The sequence below is a fragment of the Nilaparvata lugens genome, chromosome 3 (assembly GCF_014356525.2).
Source record: "Nilaparvata lugens isolate BPH chromosome 3, ASM1435652v1, whole genome shotgun sequence".
In the NCBI taxonomy this organism is placed as follows: domain Eukaryota; kingdom Metazoa; phylum Arthropoda; class Insecta; order Hemiptera; family Delphacidae; genus Nilaparvata; species Nilaparvata lugens.
In genome coordinates this window covers 81,511,314-81,531,061 of record NC_052506.1, presented here as the reverse complement: position 1 = coordinate 81,531,061, position 19,748 = coordinate 81,511,314, and the positions used below count along the sequence as shown (strand labels likewise).

General features: G+C 37.0%; 2 protein-coding genes across 4 annotated transcripts in view; one reads left to right on the top strand and one right to left on the bottom strand.

Annotated features, from left to right (window-relative positions):
* LOC111047953 (dynein heavy chain 7, axonemal) overlaps positions 1–16,566 on the bottom strand; it is a 207,161-nt gene extending 190,595 nt beyond the window's left edge. The window contains exons 1-2 of the mRNA XM_039422913.1: positions 16,505–16,566; positions 12,650–12,853 (exon numbers count right to left, since the gene is read on the bottom strand). Of these exons, the coding sequence (XP_039278847.1) occupies positions 12,650–12,844 (195 nt within the window). The 5' untranslated portion in view covers positions 12,845–12,853; positions 16,505–16,566. The remainder of the gene's footprint in view (positions 1–12,649; positions 12,854–16,504) is intronic.
* LOC120350602 lies at positions 4,392–9,336 on the top strand. Of its 3 annotated transcripts, none has more exons than XM_039424775.1 (2): positions 4,392–6,054; positions 8,530–9,286. In XM_039424775.1, exons 1-2 carry the CDS (start codon positions 4,444–4,446, stop codon positions 8,935–8,937), a joined length of 2,019 nt encoding a protein of 672 aa, XP_039280709.1. In that variant the 5' UTR covers positions 4,392–4,443; the 3' UTR covers positions 8,938–9,286. The 3 variants fall into 3 exon arrangements, with proteins under 3 accessions (XP_039280709.1, XP_039280711.1, XP_039280710.1); XM_039424777.1 differs by lacking the exon at positions 4,392–6,054 and adding an exon at positions 6,156–6,233 and having other exon boundaries at positions 8,709–9,336; XM_039424776.1 differs by lacking the exon at positions 4,392–6,054 and adding an exon at positions 6,300–6,579 and having other exon boundaries at positions 8,425–9,293.
* Positions 16,567–19,748: the final 3,182 nt, after the last annotated feature.

The window sequence follows — 19,748 nt, the reverse complement described above, 5'->3', positions numbered from 1 at the left end:
GGAAGTGACCATAGACCAATTAAGATGATTATAAAAATAGAAGAGAGAAGAAGATTCAACAAAAAAGTCCGTACGAGACTGAGTTCAGAAGCACTAAAAATGAAATCATTTGAAGAGAAACTGGAAGAAAACCTAGCTCATGGAATGAATACTGAATGCTCCGATATGGAAGACATATCAAGTAAACTATCTGCTATTATTAAAAGTACAAGTGATACCTTGAACGACAGAGAAGGAAACAGAAGACATTCAACTCCAAGAGAGATAATCAGACTTTTGGCAAAAAGGAGAAGACTGAAAACGTCTGATAGGGATAGAATTGAATTCACTGAAATTTCTAAATTAATAAGGCGAAAATGGAAAGAATGGACAGCGCTCAAGAAAACTGAAGAATTAGAAGACACAATTAAATCAAGAGGAAGTATTAAACAAACATTGAGAAGACAACAGCTAGGCACCAATATAATGATCTCGATGAAAAATGAGACTGGCGAGGAAGAGAGAGAAGTGGAAGGTATTCTCAGGACAATCTGTAACTTCTATGAAAAATTATATAGTATACAGGGGCCTGAAACAGACACATCAGCAGAGTGCAGTGGAAGGAGAGAGGAACAGCTGGATGCAGGTCAAGTAGAAAATAGCCTTCCAATCCTGGAAAGTGAAGTGGAGAGAGTAATAAGCAAATTAAAAGAAGGAAAAGCGGGAGGACCGGACAGAGTTACAAATGAAGAAATAAAAGCGGGAGGAAGAGCTGTAACCAGTATACTAGTCAAGTTGTTTAATATATGTCTAAAAAATAGAAAAGTTCCTGATTTATGGTTGAAGGCTAACCTAATACTACTGTATAAAAAGGGAGACAGAAAAGAAGTAAAGAACTATCGCCCAATAAGTCTCCTCTGTACAATTTACAAAGTCTTCATTGCAATAATAACATACAGAATAGGAAGAAATTTAGATGCCGCAACACAGAACGATCAGACCGGATTCAAGAAAAATTTCTCTACACTAGACAATATCTTAGTACTGCTGGAATTGATACGAAAGGCGAGGGAATACAATTTCCAAATGGTCCTACTATTCATCGACTTTGAAAAAGCATTCGATAGTGTAACAACCAACGCTATTATGAATACGTTAGCTGGACTTGGTGTTGAAGATGAATATTTACAAATTTTTAAATATATATATGAGAATATGAAATTAGAATGTTCAGTAAGAGGAGAGAGTAAAGAGATACGTGTGAAAAGAGGATTAAGACAAGGTGATGTTCCATCTGCAAAAATATTTAATGCCGTTTTAGAAACAACCTTCAAAAATTTAGACTGGCAAGATAGAGGCATAGATATCAATGGGGAGAGGTTGAACTGCTTGAAATTTGCCGATGATATTGTTCTTATAGGAAGAAGTGCAAGTGAAGTTAAGGATATGTTAAATGAGATGATGGAAGAAACAAAACAAATAGGCCTTAAAGTAAATTTTGAAAAATCAAAGGTTATGAGTTTCAATTGTCAAGCAGATGAAGTAATTGATTTGAACCAAGGAAGAATTATCGAAAATGTCAACAGCTTCATATATTTAGGGCAAAGAATTGGAAAAGACGGTCAATGGGGAGAAATCACAAGAAGAATTGCGTTGGGATGGTCAATGTTTAAAAGATTTAATCACCTTTTCCGCTCCACGGTTATTATGGAAAATAAGCGAAAATTACTTCAGATGTGTATAATCCCAGTTATGTTGTATGGCTGTGAAACATGGACTCTCACAGGAAAAATTATCAGGAAAATGAGAACTAGTATGAGAGCAATGCTAAGGATCATGTTGGGAGTTATTAAAAGAGATAAAAAGACGAAAATATGGATATCCAAAGAGACAATGGTTGAGGACATAGGACGGTTGATAGTAGAAAGAAAATGGAACTGGGCAGGACATATAGCGAGAACAAAAGACAACAGATGGACAAAGAAGATAATAGACTGGTATCCACGAACACTGAAGAGAAGCAGAGGACGACCAACCAACAGATGGGACGAGGAATTTAGGAGAGTCTGTGGTGGAGCAACATGGCAGAGGGTAGCACAGGAGAGGACGGAATGGGAGAGGATGAAGAAGGTGTACGGCGGTGTTTGGCTATACAAAGACTAAATTCCAAAAGTGAATGTTATTTATCATGTTCATATTTCATTTGGTGCCAACCAAAGAAGTAACCTCAGCGGAAGCTGATTTGCAACCATGAAAATTCTATTTTATTTTTACTATGTACCAATAGGTAAATACTGTAGAAGTTGCAATAAAAGGTTTATTTATTTATTTATTTATTTATTTATTTATTGAAGGAATTCAAATTTTAACAGACTCATTAATTGAGCAATACATCTAGCCTTACTGGAGCCGACAGAGAAGTTGAAATTATAATCAGTAATCTCATTCAGATTGAAATCGCCAACAATAATATTGTCATCGTTTATCAAAACGTACTCGCTTTCAATACTCTCTACAAAGTTCTGATAATCGAGGAGTCCAGCTGCTGGTCTCAGATAAACTGCTGTGATGTTGATAGTTCGTCCAGGCAGACGCAGTCTGACAGTGAGTGATTCGGATCTGACCTCCGCACGCACACTCACCAATGCAGTCGACAACGAAGCAGCAACAGCCACCAGCACGCCCCCGCCTCTCGTTCTACCTGATAATGTTGGGTTACGGTCGCATCGATAAATTTTGTATTTGCCATCACAGAATTCACCGTCTCTAATGTCCTCAGTCAGCCAGGTTTCAGATAAGACGATAATCTCACAAGAAGAATTCAGGAGTGCAAGAGATAACTCATGAAGCTTAGTTCTCAATCCACCAACATTCTGATAACAAACTAAAGGTTGTTGAAATCTAGAGTCTTTGTAAGTCGACATCACTAGAGATAAGAATTGCTTTGCTGCCTTCCTCTCGTTTAATCTTTATATTGCCTCCTTTGTCGACCCACAGAAACTTGTATTTTTTGTCGATTTTTATTTGCCGTGCTTTCGCGAACAAAATCCGTCTTGCTCGGGACAAAGATTGATTTAAATATATGGGTGTATCCGATGGAAGTCCCAGATGACGTGTTGACAGTGTGCGTTTCACACGTCTTTTCTGTAACATTAACTCCTTATCAGTTCTTCGTACAAACCGCACTATTATACCAGGAGTTGACCGATTGTTCTGCTTCTTCAATCGATGGCACACATCAATCATCTCAGCACGAACTTCTATGTCAAGTGCCTTACCAACCTCTATCACCTTATCCCACCTCTATCACCTTATAGAAATTACTCACAAAGGTGGTCCTCCTCAGCCAGATCTTGGCCTGCGGCCATCTTGGTTCAAATTCCGTTTGTTTTTTACGACCTCTATAACTTACACTTACCGTCGACCGCGAAAATTCCAACCTTCAGTTGCGTTTTTTGTAAATTCGCACTTGCATACACATTTCTTGTATAGCATAGTGCACGACCATTGTAGTGCTTATACTAATTCACTGTGAGTCATTTTTAGTTATTGGGCAACCCCTCCAGGACACGCTGTGTTCGTGTCGGGTACAACCTGCTCTAATTCCTGGGACTGTGAACTGGCTGCGGACTACTCGCTCGGCTGCGCGCAGGGCTTACTCGTTGCCACTGACTCAAGCTTGAACGTAACACAGCGCACTGACCGACCGAAGAGGACGCACGCCGGTGATGCCCAGACATATTGTATTTATGCATCAATTTTATTAATTGCTCTTTTTTGTTATTTAAATTGATTCTTTGTATAAATTAACTTACCTCAGAATATGCCTGAGACTAGAAGCAACTCTGCCCTTCAGGCAGTCATGGCTGAGCGGCGAGATGTGATAAAGCATTTGCGCTGGAATGTAAGGAAACTTAATTTTGAAGCTCCTCTTTCTGAGGATGCTTATTATGAATTGAAATTATTGCAAACTGATGTCCAAGATTTGAAGGACAGATACATTGAAATAAAAGACAAGCTAGAATCTCTAGACTCAGATAATTTTAATGACGAGGAGCATTTTGCTACCCTAGATGAATTTCTTTCTGAACAGCTAGCATAAACAAACACATACATAACTTTGAAAAAGCACATGGCCAGACTGACGCCAATATTGCGCCAGCTCCTGTTGCACAACCCGCACCCACTAATAGTAATTTTCGATTACCTGAAATACCTCTTCCAACCTTCGATGGTAACTTTGACAAATGGCTCGATTATAAAGCTGGATTTTCTAGTATAATTGTAAACAATGATTCGGTAGAACCTAGCATTAAGTATCAGTATCTTAAACAGGCTCTTTCAGGCGAAGCTCTGAATCGGATCGCCAATTCCCCACTGGGAGATTTTAAGCTAGCATGGAGCTTGCTTACTCAACGCTATGACAGCGTAATACTCATTGCTGATAGCCATATCTCAGCCATCATGAATCCACCATCACTCAACTCTAAATCTGCACAATCATGGCGAACATTTATTGATCACCAAAAATTGAATATTACAGCGTTAGAGTCACTTGAACTTGACATCGAGGTAAAGGATCTATTATTCATGCATCTCATAGTTTCTAGGTTTGATGCCAATACTTTACGTGATTGGGAGCGGTCAAACTCCGTTAAGGACAAGACTTCCTTAGACAACCTCTGGACCTTTATGGAGCAACAGCACAAGGTTTCCCAATATGTCTCCTTTGGTCTCGGCAGTCATGCGCAATCTGCGCAACGACTGGTCAACAACCAGTCTGGCAATGGTAAGCCTAGTCATAATTCAATTAACAATAATTCTCGTCCCAGCACGTCCTCAACTTTTGTCAAGTATTCTGGATGCTTGTTTTGCAATGACACCAATCATAATGTCTTTCGTTGCAATACATTTCTCAATATGGCGCCTACAGCTCGTCTAAACGCTGTACAGCAAAAGAATCTCTGTAGAAACTGTCTTCGACCTTTCAGTAAGGATCACCAATGTTTTGGTGCTTGCAGAGATTGTGGCAAGGCCCATCACTCATTATTGCATTTCAATAATAGTAAATCTTCCCCAACTGTAGGGAAAAATACTTCTTCAAATAATGCTCACACTCGTAAACCAAATCGTCAGCAGGCTTCTAAGTCCTCATCGAATTGTTGTTGTTCTGAGTCAAAGCAGTCTGACATACCTAGCCCAGCTGTGTTCACACCTAGCTTGACTCATCCAGTCAGTCAAGCATCATCAATTTCAGTGTCTGACACTTCGAGTGTCACAACTGTTGTCACTCCGACCTCGTCGACAAGTTCACAAGCCATCAGCAATTCAAACTGTGCGCATTCAAACTCACCTAGCTTGTTACAACGAGTTAACATCATGCCCACAGCGCAATTGCATATTTTGAGTAAAAATAATCAAGTTATTTCATGTCGCGCACTGCTTGATACCGGTAGTGATGCTTGCTTCATTTCCAAGGCTCTTGCTTCTCAATTGGACCTTGACTCTGTGTATTCTAATAATACCATTCACACTGTGTCTGGTACCAGTTCAGCACCTGTGTGTACTGCTGCTGTTCTCATACATTCTCCTGACCGAACGTGGTCGAAGGAAGTCAGTTGCATATTAACTGAGAAAATTACCCCTAGCATTCCTCCATTTGGGCTCAACTTACAAAACTTCAATATTCCACCCAATGTTAAGTTAGCTGACCCTGAATTTCATGTTTCTAAGGGAGTCGACCTGCTTCTCAGTGTTGCTATCTATTCTTCTATCCAAGCTTGTGGTCAAATTCAGTTAGCTGATGAATGCACTCTTCAAAATACCAAACTGGGTTGGGTTGTTTGGGGAGCTATCACGCCTAACATTCTCAATTCATGCGAGCAACCCGTTAGCTCAAATTGTGTGTCAACTCATGACATTTCCAGACAATTAGAGAAGTTTTGGAAAATTGAGGAAGTCCTTCCCAAAGATAGCGTAACTAAGGAGCAGCATCAAATTGAAAAACACTATCTTGATAATGTACAACGTGGACAAGACGGCCGCTTCTCGGTTGCACTACCTAAAAAAGATAATTTCGATTTATTGGGTCAATCTCGTCATCAAGCACTTGTGCGTTTTCATTCTTTGGAAAAAAGACTTGCTACTAATGCTGAATTGCGTTCCCAATACGTAGCCTTTATGGACGAGTATGAATCTCTTGGTCATATGTCTCCTGTACCTGACAGTCAGCCTTATGAAAAATGTTTTCATATACCACACCACCCAGTTTTCAAGCCCGACTCGACAACTACAAAATTGCGCGTAGTTTTTGACGCCTCTGCTAAATCTAATACAGGCATTTCTTTAAATGAAGCCCTTCATGTAGGTCACACCGTTCAACCTGAACTGTTCGATATAGTTTTGCGTTTTCGCACCCACCGCGTTGCTTTCATTGCTGACATTACTAAAATGTACAGGCAGATTTTGGTACATCCCGAGGATCGAAATTTGCAGAGAATTTTTTGGCGATCTAATGTTAATGATCCAATTCAGGAGTATGTGTTGAACACCGTCAGTTACGGTACTTCTCCTGCCGCATTTCTAGCCACTCGTACGCTGAATCATTTAGCTGATATAGATTGCGAACCGAATTCACCAGTTGCCAATGCCATTAAAAATGATTTTTATGTGGATGACTTTATAAGTGGTTGTTCTACTGTTGAACAGGCAATTGACTTATTGCGTCAAATTCGTGACACTCTGTCCAATGGAGGTTTTGAACTCCGCAAATGGTTGTCAAATTCAAATGAAGTACTCAACAGCATTCCTGAACACCTTGTTGAAACTGTATCATCCAAACCCCTTTCTGATTCAAATGACAGTATAGTTAAGGCGTTAGGATTAATCTGGAACTCAACCTCAGACGTTCTAATTATTTCATCCAGTGTAGCTGATGTAATCCACAAAACCGCATTCACAAAGAGAGAATTACTCTCATGTATTGCTAGTATTTTCGACCCTCTTGGTCTCATTTCTCCGGTAGTAATTCTGCCTAAAATGCTATTTCAAAAATTATGGCCATTGAAACTTGATTGGGACCAAAAATTACCACCTGATTTGTTAGCTGACTGGTTAGCTATTTTGCAAGAGCTTCCTAATATTTCAAATATTACAATTCCGCGCTGCATTCTCGCCCCTGAGCCAGATGCTATCCTTGAATTACACGCTTTTGCTGATGCAAGTGTCACCGCTTATGGTGTCTGCATCTATGTTCGGAGTACAACTTCACAAGGAGTGCACGTTTGCCTCCTCACTGCGAAATCAAAATTAGCGTCACTCAGACCACTTTTGACAATTCCTAGATTGGAATTACAGGCTGCATTGTTAGCTTCCCGCTTAGTCAATAAAATAATTTCCGCATCTAGAATTTCATTCTCAGGAGTCTTTCTGTGGACTGACTCAAAGATTGTCTGTGACTGGCTTAAGGCCGTTCCAAACCGATCTGACGTATTTGTCTCGGTCAGAATTTCTGAAATTCAGAATACTACAGCTGATTTCAGTTGGAATCATGTTAAAACCAATCAGAACCCCGCAGATCTCGTCTCTAGAGGTTGCTCACCAAATCTTTTGATTACTAGCACTCTTTGGTGGAACGGACCTACTTGGTTGTCTCAATCTCCAAGTACATGGAATAAATTTTCAACCAATTTTTCAACAACCAGAAGCACTGTTTCACTTGCTACAAAAATTGATTCTTCACCGGTTTTCAATGAACTAATCAATAAATTTTCCAATTATCATAAATTGACTCGTACAACAGCGTATTTATTGCGCTATGTGCACAATCTTCGAAATTGTAAATTTCCCGAATTATTGCGCAAGGGTGAATTATCTATTGAGGAGATTAAACAAGCTGAGCTTAAGCTCATTCATCATGTGCAAATTGAAGCCTTTCATCAGGACATATGTCAATTGAAGGCCAACAAACCATTGCTGCCTAACAGCCGAATCAGAAGTCTTACCCCATTCATTCATTCTGACTCCCTCCTTCGTGTTGGCGGACGACTTCAAGAGTCAAAAATGTCATTTGATTTTAAACATCAAATTTTGCTTCCAGCTAAGCACAAACTCACTCGGTCTTTTATCAATTCTTGTCATAGACGTTTGCTTCACGCTGGTGTTCAATCCACAATGGCCAGCATTCGCCAAAAATTTTGGATTTTATCCACTCGTCGTACCATGAAAAGTGTACTCAAGGCCTGTATCACATGTTTTCGCTTCTCTAGTTCCCGTACTGAACAAATTATGGGCAATTTACCTGCTGTGCGCATTCAAACCGAATTTCCATTTTATAATTCGGGTATTGACTATGCTGGACCATTCAATTTGAGATTAGGTACTACTAAGTCACGTACTTACTCTAAAGCGTATCTTGCTGTCTTCGTATGTATGGCAACTCGCGCTGTGCATGTTGAAGTTGTCTCTGAGTTATCAACTAAAAGATTCATTGATGCACTTATTCGATTCACTGCACGTCGTGGTATACCGTTTTCAATTTCTTCCGATAATGCCACTACCTTCGTAGGCGCTAACAATGAATTGAAAGAACTCTGCAATTTCTTTGCGAATGAACGATCACAGTCTGAAATTCAAAATTTTGCGACATTGTTTAACATTTCATGGCGTTTTATCCCTCCACGAGCACCTCACTTCGGTGGATTGTGGGAGAATGCGATAAAAAACTTCAAGCGTATTTTCAAAACTATTTCATTCAACAAAATATTGGACTATGAAGATGCAACAACGTTCTCTGCTCAAGTGGAAGCGATTTTGAATTCCAGGCCTCTTATCCCTCTTTCTGAGGACCCTGAAGACCTGCAATATATTTCTCCCGGACATTTTCTTATTGGAAGGCCCATTACTGCACTTCCATTTCCGCTACCTGAGACAACTCATATAGATCATCGTTCACGCTGAAAAAATCTTGCTCTAGCTACGAAAGAGCTCTGGAAAAAATGGTCAATGGAATATCTCGTTACCCTACAAACTAAAGCAAAATGGACTGAGGAATCTGAAAATCTCAAGGTGGACACCATCGTATTACTCAAAGATCCTGGCACTGTTCCTTCTACATGGCGTTTAGCACGCATTGTTGAACTACACCCTGGAAAGGACCAGAAGGTGCGCGTTGTTACGGTACTTACGGAAACTGGACTTTTCAAGCGTGCTATCTCTAGCATCGCTCCTCTGCCTCAAGAAGAAGAATTAGATTAGGTTAGTTATCACTTATGTCTTATTTGCATATTCTCAATTATATTTTTCTTTTTTTTACGTTGGCTTTTACTGATGGTATGTTGTCAGATGCTCATTTTTTAGCATTTATCTGATTTTTGTATTGTGTCTAATCATCCTTTCATTCATTTTTTTGTCCAATGGCATGGCGTCGGACGCTAGCATCGCTCCTTCATTATCATCAATTTGCAATATTGTTAGTTTTTATTGTCATATTCATATCTTCCTTCTATTTGGAATTTCTTGTATATTTAGTAATTGGTTTATCTGCGTATTTCGATTAAGTCCTTTGAATTTGTTTCCCATTAGTGATTCTGCATCATTTTTAAATATATCTGCCATTTCAGCAGAAAGTGGATTTTTGTTCGATCTTGTCTATTTTTGTCATTTGACTTGTCTTTTGTCTAGGCACATTTTCTTGTAGATACCTTGTATCAAATTTGGTTTATGCCTCCTGCTCCTGTCGTGAGCCTCTCTAATCACCAGATTTAACATAATTGTTGTTTTTGTTTGCTCACTTTTTTTCTTTTGAGACATCCTTGATGCCTCAAGGGGGGACCTTATGTTAAATCTGGCATTTGCAGTCACCACTTGTTTTGGTTGCCGCCTCCTGGAGCGCTGGTGCTTGTGTGTCACCACTTGTTTTGGTTGCTGCCGCTTGGAGCGCTGGTGCTTGTGTTCACAATTTGCCCTGTCGATTTTGATAGTTTTAATTTTTATTCGTCAAGTTTGTCATTTTCAATCGATTTATCAATTAGATTTATTATACTTAGTTCAGCATTAGTCCTACTTTAGCCTATTATGGCATTATTCATTTATATTTGCCATTTTTTCTGCTGGTGGGTTCATTGTTTCACAGTTGGTACACTTCCTTGTAGGCTTTCTTCCTACCTGCTCGTCTCGATGGAATGGCCAAAAGAAAGTGTATTTCCAAGTTTCAAGTTTATCCCTTTTTATCTAAAAGTGACAAATTCGCATGAAAATGTGTCTCATCGATTCATAAATATCTATTCTCGTTGTGGTATTCTAGTTTTCAACGTTCATCATTATTTGTGTCAAAAAACTTGTAAGTAACTGAACGACATTACTCGCACGCAATGTGCTTTGTCCCACAACTTCGAATTTCGACATTTATCAAATTTGTGCTTCTAATTCTGAAGAACTGTTGATCCAACAACGATAATATCCAGAATGAACTATTTTTACTAGAAGAAGGCTCAGAAGAACTTTATTTTCTGTATTCAATTTTAGCTGTGTCCAATGATACATGTTAGGTTATTTGTTTCATCATGAACTTTATTTGCAATCTCTCACTTGCAAGAACATTTTTGTCAGCACCTGACAATTTTCAATCATCCAGAAAATATATAGTTCCATCACACTCAATGCATTAAAAACATTATTTATGCATCAGACATTTCTGCATTGAACTAGTTACTAAGCAAGGTTACAATTTATCCTGCATCTAGGATTTGAAGAAGCTTGTCCATGACAATTCTTCTTGGAATTACATCAACCCTTGTAATTTCCTCTCATCATTTGAAATCTACACCATTGTGATTTCTTTTCTCAGTGACTATTGCGCACTATTTTGGCCACCAGTTGCCACCTCATTGTAACCTAGAACTGTTCATGTTTGAAATTGCTTTATTGGGTCGCGGCTATCAATCTACTTGTATGCTGCTAAGTTACATTGCGCCTGCCGTGTGTACACCTTCTTTGAACTATCATCATCACCATTGTGGTTTATCAGAATTTTTGTGTGCTTCGTTCATATCACCACAACAATTTACATTTGTGATCTATTCACTTGCCTGGAGTTACTAATTTTCTCTAACAACATCTTGTCCATGCACAAGCCTACGCATTATCGCGCAACACCTGCCGTGATGACATCTGTAATCATCATCCTACCGACTTGGATTCAATTCTATCTCCATCTGTAACAAACCTACTGAGTTGTAACGCTTAGTACAGCGCCCTTGTTACCATCATTGCCTGCTGCTGGTCACACTTGGAGTGGATTCAACTTCTGCACGGCTCCCTGCCGGTCTTCTGAAGATTCAGCGCAGTTCGCCGCCGACGCCGCCCTGGTACTTGGTTCCACGGCTCCCTGCCGTCCTGTTGCCGGTTCTGTCCGGGTATCTGGTCCAATTTGACGCCGACGCCTACCTGGTGTCCAGCCCATGGGCATCGCAGACCTTCCAGAAATCCTACTGGTTTTCTTTAAGCCAGCTGGTGAAGACATCTAACCTCTTAGTTAAGTATTTTGTTCTGTGCTTCTGTGCACTTACCGATTCATTGTTCAACCATTTTCATTTACATTTGTTTTTAGAAACATTTATAAATTACATTTTTTTTATATTTACCTTTTGAGGTCGTATATTTAAAGTTAGACCTTTCCGCGGTCCCAATTATTCGTCGCGGTCCCTTTTCAATTTCTCTTGTCTTGTGGAAAACTTTCAATATTTGTTTGTTTATGCAACAGCTGGATTTTCATTAATTACATGATTTTTGTGACTAGGAGTTCTACAATAAATTCAAAACATTGTATTTTGAAGATTCTGAATTCTCTTTTTATTTGTCAACATAATTGTCCAACTGTGTGGACCCACCATTGTATGTACATGCTTTACTATTCTAAGGTAATAAAACAAACCAAATTACACTTTTTAGAAGGTCTGTTACGTATTCATGATCATTATAATATTCTTTATGATTCTAATCCTTGTATGTCATTTAGCCTACCTGTTCCAAGATGGTACTATAGCCTACCTGTTCCAAGATGGTACTATAAATTCATATATTCAATTTCAACTACAGCTGATCAATAACTCTCTTAAATATCATTCCTTTTTTGCTTACCAGAGTCTTTTATGAGGACAGTTTGGGTGGTCTCATTGAGAGTTGCAATTCAGATCTTGACGACTCTTAATGTCACAATCATTGCAGTCCGCTTAGAAGATTGGAGGTTACGCTTCAATTTCACCCAAATTACTCACACTATGAACTGTGAATGTTTCATTCATTGGGGTATGATCACATTGGATGCGTGTATGTGCAAGTGCCCATCAGATCATGAGCCGAGAATCAAAATCTGGAAAGAGCCATTGAGTGACTTGTCTGTATCTGCTCACAATAAACGCAACCAGCAAGTGCACGCGTTCAGTGTGAGTGTTCCTATTATTCTTTCCAGATTTTGTTTCTCATCTGCGCGCTTGATCATACATGAACTTGCGTGCACCTGCACATATACGCATCCAATGTGATCATACCCTTATAAATAATTTATACAACAATGTGATCATACCCAGTTCCCATCCAACGAATACTGCCAATAAAAATTGAATCTAATTAAAGATTATATCCTCCTTTCTGAATAAATGAGGCAACTGACCGTAGACGAGGCTCGGCTTTGCCTAGCCGATGCAATGGACGTATCTCGGCGTCGTTTGGCAGTGAGCGCAATCAGTTCACTGGGCAGTGTGAACAGATCCTCGGGGAACGATTTGCGCCCCGGCAACCCAAAGTCGTTTTCATCGCTTTCCAGCGATTTGCGCCCTTTCTTCGAAGACTCCCTTGTTCGTTTCATACTGTCCAACTGAAATTATTGTAGGATTGATGATTGGGTGAGTAAATTTAATAAATAAATAAATTTAATTTCCATGGAACAATCAAGTTATGAGCAACGTCAATAGTCAATACATATCACAGAGTCATAAAACATGCAATAAATTAATACATGAATAGGATCCAATATGTTTTGTAGTTAAAATCACTTAAGCAATAATATGGCCTTAGAACTAGCCAGTCATATAATTCTTTCTTAAACTAATTAGCATTTACATGAATTTTTATTCCAACTATTTTTATTCTTATTTTTTATACCTGCCGCTGGCAGGTGATTATAAAGTCTGAGTGCCAGTTGCACAAAAGCCGGTCAAATTTTAATCGTGATTAATTCCGCGAGAACCAATCAGAGAAGCCGTCTTATCAAAAAGGCCTTCTCTGATTGATTCTCATGGAATTGATCATGGTTAAAATTTAACCGGTCTTTGTGCAACCGGGCCTAAGCCCTAAAGTGAGATACAGATTCATTGACGTGGATAGCCTTTGATAGAGGATATCCAGATGTTTTAAAAAAGTTGGCTCACATTTTCAAATAAAATCAAACCATTTTATTATAGGAGGCTCTTGAGATCGTTAAGAGTATTACTAGTCAAAATTCAACAACATTCAAAACATAAAATATTTACAAAATCACAGAGTCAATAAATATATATAATATATAACATGATAATGACATATATAACTGTTACAGAACATATATAACCGTTCAAATGTCGTTGTAGAATCAAATGTGTGTCAATGGGTGTTTATTATCAATTTCGTGTTTCGGATGGACACGTTAAGCCGTCGGTCCCGGCTGCCTAAAAAGCAGTCGTTAGGTCATATCAGAGGCCCTGAAATTGATCAGTAGCGACCTGAAAAATCTGACACCAGACCTGAGCCAGTCAGGTCACTCGATATAACTATAACTATCAATTTTGAAAATTACATTTTTATAATATGTATTTGTTCAAATCCCAATGTAGAATAGAATGTGTGTGCCAATAAGGGCCGGTTTCCGAGATCGGTATTTAGCTAAGTTCTAGACTTTAAACAGCTGGAGTCAGAAAATTGGCTTTCTGAAATGAGGCGTAGTCGTAATCATAGTCAAAGTCATGTTTAAATTAAATTTCGAAAATAGAAAATTGAACACAAAATAAAATAAAGAGAAAATAGTGTAAAGTTTCAGCTATTTTGAATTATTTATAAATGTTTCATTTTGTCAAGGAAAAACGTTTCCAATTACAGAAATGAGAAAAAAAAGATTTATCTTGGTGCAACTATTTACTGCTACTATGCCTCGTTCTGAAAATCCAATTTTCTGACTCCAACTGTTTAAAGTCTAGAACTTACCTAAATCCCGAGCTCGGAAACCGGCCCTGAGTGTTTTATTATCGATTTTGAAAACAATACATTTTTAAGAACTGATGATCAAGAAATTAGAATTTATAGATTTCCATCAAAATTTTCTATCCACGATGATCTGTGGAACTGTATACTGAAGTGAGGTCCAAGTAATAATGGCAGTAGAGAAAGATAGGACAGCATTGCCGATTCTCGGCCTTGCCACTGCCTTCTATGGAGGATAGCTGACACCGGTATATTTGATATAATAGGCCTATTAACTGTTTAGTCTTGTTTAAAATAATCAATTATATTTGATTTGTCAATATATTTTTCAATGATGAATGTTCATGATTGAAATTGAACATTTTGTTGATCTTTCTGTGAACAACAATAAGTTAATTATTGTTAAGTTACAATATTACTGAGAAGTGGTATTTTGACTAGAGTGCATACTTTAAAGCCCATAGTAAGGTCTTCATTATAGTGGCTGTGTTTGATTACCAATGGTATTGCTATCCTTGTCTATCATTCAACAAAGCGGATAGCGCTAGGCCTATCTCTTTCTCACTTTGCTCTGTTGCCAGATCGTTTAACGACAGTTTAACGTGCCCAACCGATAACAAGAAAGTGATTGAGCTAAAATTTTTTGTTCATATCCAGGTTTGAACCCGGACATCTATAGTGAGGTCCACGTTATAATGGCAGTGGAGAAAGATAGGAGAACAACGTTGCCGACCCTCTGTCAATGCCTTTTCTAGACGGTAGCTGATACAGTTTAATTAATGTAATATTAACTGTTCATTCTCGTTTAAAATGAACAATTATATTTCATTAAGCAAGAAATTATATTCTGCAATTTCATAATGAATTTTCCTAATTGAGATGAGATATTTTGTTAATTAATTAGTAATTCTACATTGTTAAAATTCACTTTTAAAATTTTAACAATGTAGAATTAATAATTAATTAACAAAATATTTCATCTAAATTATAAAAATTCATTATTAAATTATTGCACAATATAATTTATTGCTTAATGAAATATAATTGATTATTTTAAACGAGAATGAACAGTTAATATTACATTAATAAAACTGTATCAGCTACCGTCTATAGAAGGCATTGACAAGAGTCGGCAACGTTGTTCTCCTATCTTTCTCCACTGCCTTTATAACGTGGACCTTACTATAGATCTCCGGGTTCAAATCCGGATATGAACAAACGTTTTTAGCTTAATCACTCTCTTGTTATCGGTTGGGCACTTTAAACTGTAGGTCCCATCTGATGTAGACAAGAGACGGCAACAAGAGTCATTGACAAAAGTCGGCAACGTCGTTCTCCTACCTTTCTCCACTGCCTTTATAACGTGAACCTTACTATAGATGTCCGGGTTCAAACCCGGATATGAACAAAAGTTTTTAGCTAAATCACTCTCTTGTTATCGGTTGGGCACTTTAAACTGACGGTCCCATCTGATGTATAACAGTCGTGATCGAGACTCATTGATCACTCAAATAATATAATCAGTAAAGGTGGAACTACCTTTAGGAGATAACCATCAATAAAATTCATTCGAATATTATAGTCACTGTTATGGATTAGCACAAAAAAAAAATACGACAAAAGATATGAAATTCTTTGAACTTTCGACAAAATGCTACTATACAGTATAAATATAAAGAAAATAAAAATCTCAGTACCCTTTTTTTAAAATATTTTATCAAAACATGTTTCGGTCATTTATGCCATTTTCAAGTCTTGAAATTATAAACTTGAAAATTGCATAAATGACCGAAACATGTTGTGATGAAATATTTTAAAAAAAGGGTACTGAGATTTTTATTTTCTTTATATTTATATTACAAGTAGCCCTATACAGGAAAGAGATACTATACACTACTCTGTAAATTAAGTAACAAATTTACAGAGTAGAACTAATGGAAATGGACTTTATGAAATGGAACTAATGAATGATATTACATCAAAATATTAAAAACATGTAAATAATATACTAACTTACAAAATAAGATTAATTTTTTAATGCTAAGAAATGTCGTTTATGGATAAATAAAGGGTAGATTATACATAGGCTATAGAAAGTAAAATTTACACTTCCAATGGTAATTGCATTATAATCCTGACTTACCAAAAATGTGGACGTTAAAGAACACATTCAAAAATTCACGTGATTCAAAATTATCTGTATTTTGTGATGGAATAGAATACTGTGCAATATTGTGAATAGTGGATGTACAATTATTATTAAATCTGGAAAAAATTGAAAACTGTAACAAACCTTTGAGTGTAATGAGATTTATCGTTGAGTGCACCAGATTACCTTCCCATTGCAGAAATATTCTGAAAAAGACAAAAACATTTTTCAACTTTTGATAGTTCTAATTGGATAGAGTGTATGACAGCTAGTGAATAATCAATGAGAATCCTCTTCCCGCAGTGTTATTCGTTGTCATGGAAATAATACGCGCCTCTTGCTCCAAAAGAGCTTTGAAATATTTTAAATATTTACATGGTTCAAGATAATATTAAGACGTAAATTTTATCAGATAAAATTTGATTAACAAAAAGTTATACAAATTCACGGTCCCTTGTATCCTATAATCAACTTATACTTGGGTAATATATCTAGTAAACTGGAAACTTGTATAATATTGAGCCCATAGTGTGGGTGAAACCCTTCTTGGACAGAAATTGGTCATTAGCTGTTGACCTATGAAGGTTGAACTCGACCGTCATTGGCCGAGACTAGACATGCTTGATGTCTTCGTGTTTAAAAGTAGGGCTAGTTATATTTTAGATTATACAGTGTCCCACGAACGGTGTAACAGCCGAAGACCATATAAGATTCTATATGGAATTCGCAAAAAAAAAATGTTCAGAAAATGTTTCTTATATCAATCTAGATACTTTTTTAAACCACCTAGAAAATTAATACCTAGAAAATTATCAGTCAATGTCTAATTCTAAGGAAATGGTTGTAAAGAGGAAGGAATTTCCATCAAGGATCATAAATTTTTTCCTTTGTTCAATGCTTTTTGAACTTTTTGAGCGTTCAAACTGTTTGAAATTTGGTTTTAAACTCGACGAATGTACTTTCTTCAACTTTAAACGCTCATAAAAAGTTCAAAAACGTCAAATAAGGAACAAATTATATGAATCTTATAGGAAATTTTATCCACTTTCCAATCAAATCCTTGAAATCGAATTTTGACTAATAGTTTGCTAAGGAGGTAGTTATTGACGTTTTTTGAAAATATAGAAAAATCTATATATCTCAAAAACTAAGGTCGATATAAGAATTTTTTTGTTGCATTATTATGCTCTATGGTCTTAGGCTGTTACGGTACATCTTTTCCTGAGGTATTATATTATTATCGTATGTAGGTGAATGGATAGTTTGTTGATTTTTTTGCCTATCTATTTTAAATGAATAGCGTCATGTGCACGCTACAAGGAGGAGACTTGACATTGACATACCGCGCTGCAGAACCAACAAGAGAAAAGACTCCTTCCCAATATTTGCACTGCGCCTATACAATGAACTGCCTGTTGGTGTGAAGAAACTGCAGGGTATTGCTTTTAAAAACAGAGTTGAGATCTGGCTGAAGAGGAACCCATTCTACTCAGTCAATGAGTATTTTAATGCTCACAAGGACAATATAGTTTGACCTGTCATCTTACCATTCGTGTTTTTTTTTTTTTTGACGCCATCTATCCAGTTCCCTGGTCATGGATGTAGAAGGAGGAATTAAGGAATTAAATTACCGTATGTGATGTGGTTCAATTATTTTTGTTAGATGATGCCTAAAAAGCCTTTGTTATTGCTTAGGTAAAAATATGAGATGGTGAAAAACCCATGCCCTCGGCGGGATTCGAACCCACGTCCAAGCACGTAAGAGCAAACTGAAGTTGCAACTCCTCAAAGCACTCGGCTACAACGGCCGCTTGGTATGAAAATACTATGAATGACAAATTCAATGCATATAGCTTTGTCATAAAAGCTTCTTACTAGAATATAGTGTGGATTTATAGATATCAACATAGAAACATTGTGTAAAACACTTGATAGAATATGGTGAATACCATAAAGCTATGGATTCAAGTAGGCCTCCCGTACAATAGTCAATTGCATAAATTCAATTAATTTATCCACGAAAAATTTGTTTATAGATTACGCAATTTTATGGCGGTTTGATAAGATTTGATTTTTCAGCAATCGTGGAGTAGACAAATCGAAAGATATGTTACCGTATCATACCCTTCTCTCATTACAGAGACCTAACTACAGTAGGCTACTGTAATTAAATTATTAATAAAGTTAATTTTATTTGAGATATTATTACCTACCGTATTTGCCAGTAACATTCAACAGTTGTTCAAAAAATACCGTACGTCTCCAAACTATGAAAAGCGAGAAAATTACAAATATTAATGTCTCTTGCCACTAATTCTGCTCAATTCATCACGCCAATACTTTATTATCATTTTATACACTGACAAATGTCAATAAATGGCAAAATTACATAAAGACAATCATGTGGTATGTCTATGATAAAAAGTGCGTGCTTAGGAACGGTAAATTGCAGTTATTGGAGTAGGTACTGCAAAAAAATTATTATGGAATGAAATTTCAGATTAAACTTATCTAATTGTGTAAGTATTTATAACAAAAAAACTTTTATAGACAATCAATATTATGATAAAAGTAAAATACAGAATGCATTAAGCAGACGATACAAAATACAAAGAAAAGGAAACGGATACAAAATTTTGTGAAACTGTATCCAGTATGCCGTTGCTCAGCGCTCAGCTGACGTTAAAAATGTAAATAAGAACAGCTGATCCAGTCAACAGAAATGATAACCTCAACTTGGTATTTGTAGGTTAAAGTTCAAAGATTTCTATTATCACCACAATTTAAAACTATGAGGAAGTTGTTTATTTGCTCAGTAATAAGTTATCAGTGTCCGCGAACTGATCTATTTGCGTATAAGAAACATCACCAGAAGAAAAAGTGAATGTGAATTTATTGTATGGCAGTACAAAAACATGGTGCTTGTTTTTGGTGTTGAGAAAGTTTACGTTTAGTTCAACTTGAGTTAAAAGTATTTATTGTTATTTATTTTTGAATTGCATTTCATGAGGTAATACCCTAAAAATCCATTGATTCACAGATTTACAAAATGAATAAGGCGTTGATGAGACTCAAGAACTCCTTGAATAGAAATGCATTAAGTTTATTTCGCTGTGATGTACATACCTGCAATGTTCATCATCAACAAAACCAAGTAGAAAAAGTGGTCCTTACAAAAGATAGGTACCCTGACTTGAAAAGAGGCAACTATGCAGAATTGAAAAATAGCCATATTCAGCATTTTATCAACCTTCTTGGCCCTACAAGAATTTTAACCGATCCAAATGATGTGCAGCCGTACAACATAGATTGGATCAAGGTGGTTTGTGGTAACTATAGCAAATTTATTATATATCTAGTGAAAAAAGCAATATTAATCTAGCCATAC